Source organism: Penaeus chinensis, chromosome 8 (genome assembly GCF_019202785.1).
Source record: "Penaeus chinensis breed Huanghai No. 1 chromosome 8, ASM1920278v2, whole genome shotgun sequence".
Lineage (NCBI taxonomy): Eukaryota > Metazoa > Arthropoda > Malacostraca > Decapoda > Penaeidae > Penaeus > Penaeus chinensis.
The window spans coordinates 34,376,952-34,379,451 of NC_061826.1; the positions used below are offsets into that span (position 1 = coordinate 34,376,952).

A 2,500-nucleotide genomic window follows, 5' to 3' on the forward strand; every position below is an offset into this window, starting at 1 on the left:
ATTTATGTAACTATTTCAATTTTTAGACTGAAACACACTCCATAATAACTACAAATACGAAGTTAAAATGATCCGTAGATTCTAAACCCAGGCATAACCACCTCCCCCAGCAATGGTATGCTGCCCAAGTCACCATGATCTGTTCTTGGCTGAGCGAAAGACTCGACCACAACCTCCATCCATACCAGTGCACCTGCCTCGCACACATTGTCAAGGTGAGTTAGATGCTGCTAAGACTGTTTGGGCTTCAGAACAGTGAGTATATATACACATTTATTAATTTTTCTATGTAGTGTTCCCTAGTTTATTTTGCACTTTTTAACATGTCCCATTGCTATGTTGATTGAGGTTGGTTGCACAACTGACTTTTTTAAGTTGAATTTGTTTCATTAGTTTTTGGTTTGGTAGATGGTATGTAAGATTGTTATAGAGTATGAATACAAGTATTTTCACTGTAAATGAATTGGATATGGATTTGCACTAGCTACCTGATGAGTTAGCCTTTTAGTATTATCACAGTTTAAGGTCAGGTTTTCAAGGAAAGAATATCACAGTGCCTTTTGAAGAAGATGTTTCATGTTCAATTTTGTCTCAATGTTTCCTTTTGAAGACTGAATCATGAAATATACTGTCAGTCTGAGAGAGGCTTTGATTATTTTCTCCATGAAAAACTGGCTTTTCAATTTTTCTGGTTTCATTTCTTTTAGTGTCCCCCCCCTGCTCTTCAACTATAATCCTTTGAATTGAGCTGCATCTGTTCTCCCCCTTAGCTTTCAGTCCAGATGGTAGAAATAGTCTGGTGATCACTTTTTTTTTCCATTTTTTTTTTCATAAAGTACAATTTTTTTTGAGCTGACTTGACATATACCTTATAGCTTGCGTAGTGAACAGTAGTCATTCTAGAGAGATCAGAAGGGAAGTGTCTTTGTCAGCATGATCGACAGCCTCCTTCTATTAATCTGGACCTCCTCGTCACCTCCTTGCACCATCTGGCAGTCAACCTGAGGCTCCGTTTATTTGCTTTTTTTCAGCTCATATTCTCAGATTTCACAGCGTATGGCCTAGGCCACGAACAGACTGGGATTCAGGCCTACATGGTGGTGAGCCAGCGTGTGGAGGCCGAGCATCAGCGCCTGATTCGAAGCGGCAAACTCAAGGAATAAGTCAACCCTTCCCGTCGTCAAAACCATGTCCCGTGTTGTTGTCTTAGTCTTAGGATCTTTTCGTGGCAGGATGAGTGTTTAGATGCCTGAGCGCTGCAAACCAATGACTTTGGCAACCCGTTAATTTCCCTCCCACACAACAAAGTTGCCAAAACTCTTGTCGGACATTTCATAGATAATGCGACTTCACGTATATTCAAGATTATTCCTGACGTCCGGTTTCTGTCCAATACTTACCTATGCAAAGCAAGTTCTACAGACCATTATTAACATGTGATTTGCCTTGGCTGCCATATTTATTTGGTGCAGCTTTGGGACCATCACCAAGTAAAAGCTATATATCTATCTATATCAATATATATATATATATATACCAGTGTTTCTCTTTGACATGCAGGAGTTTAAGCACTCTTCCTATAGACAGAACTCACACTTCCCTTGATCTACGGGAGTCCTTCGAGCTACTGTGGAGAAGGTGGCTGCTGGTGACCTACTACACATGTGTTATTATATCTTCTAGAATCTTACCTCTAACACACAGTTTCGATGTTTATATTTTGCTGTGCTGTGTTTTATTCATTTATAAAGCTATGATTCTGATTCTGTAGTCATGGGATTTTGAAAACAATGATAATAGCCCTCATTCTAAAGTAATCTCTTACTGTTGTGCATCTAAAAAGGGAGAATAATGAATGAGTTATTGAACAGTATATTATTCTACTAAGATATATCAGCTATGTGGAAGTTTCGATACATAAGCTACATTGTACAGACTGATTTGGGAATAAGACAGAAAGGAAAAACAAATTATTTTCATAATCAGTAGAAATACACCAAATCTTAGATTACATTAATAATTTCTGTATGAATTAGAAAGCATTTGATAATCTAAAAAGCCTTATCAAGAATCCCAATAACATTAAATTAATGATCTGAAATGTATTTATATATATTTTCCCTGCTTATATAAAAAAAAGATACTATGAGAGCACATGATACAATAAAATTATATCTCCCAGCTATAATTTCTTACTTCTTTTGTTTAATTTTTTTCGCTAACTCATTTCACTCCTTTCTTCATACTTTCTGTTAAAGGAAAATAGCCTTCTATTGTGTCACTGCATGTGCTTTGAATATGTACGTTCCTCTGCTCAAAATTTAATGTCCTAATTCTCTACATAAAAAGAAAAAATCAGTGTTTACTCCTCCACTTATAACAAAACCGTGGCTTCTGGTGTATTCAACCCTACACTATAAACAATTACATTCATCTGTAATGAGTACAGTATTGATAATGTGGAATCAAAAAAGGATGAGTTAAATTTTCTGCTCTGCAT

General features: G+C 36.6%; 1 protein-coding gene across 12 annotated transcripts in view; it reads left to right on the forward strand.

Annotated features, from left to right (window-relative positions):
* Nucleotides 1-2,500, forward strand: part of LOC125028317 (calcium-dependent secretion activator-like) — a 127,270-nt gene that overhangs the window by 106,218 nt on the left and 18,552 nt on the right. For 11 of the 12 annotated variants that reach the window (XM_047617779.1, XM_047617781.1, XM_047617788.1 and 8 more), the window contains one exon: nucleotides 111-215. In XM_047617779.1, coding sequence (XP_047473735.1) covers nucleotides 111-215 — 105 coding nt within the window. Of the gene's footprint in view, nucleotides 1-110; nucleotides 216-1,031 lie in introns of all 12 variants that reach the window. The other variant, XM_047617791.1, reaches the window with a different exon arrangement.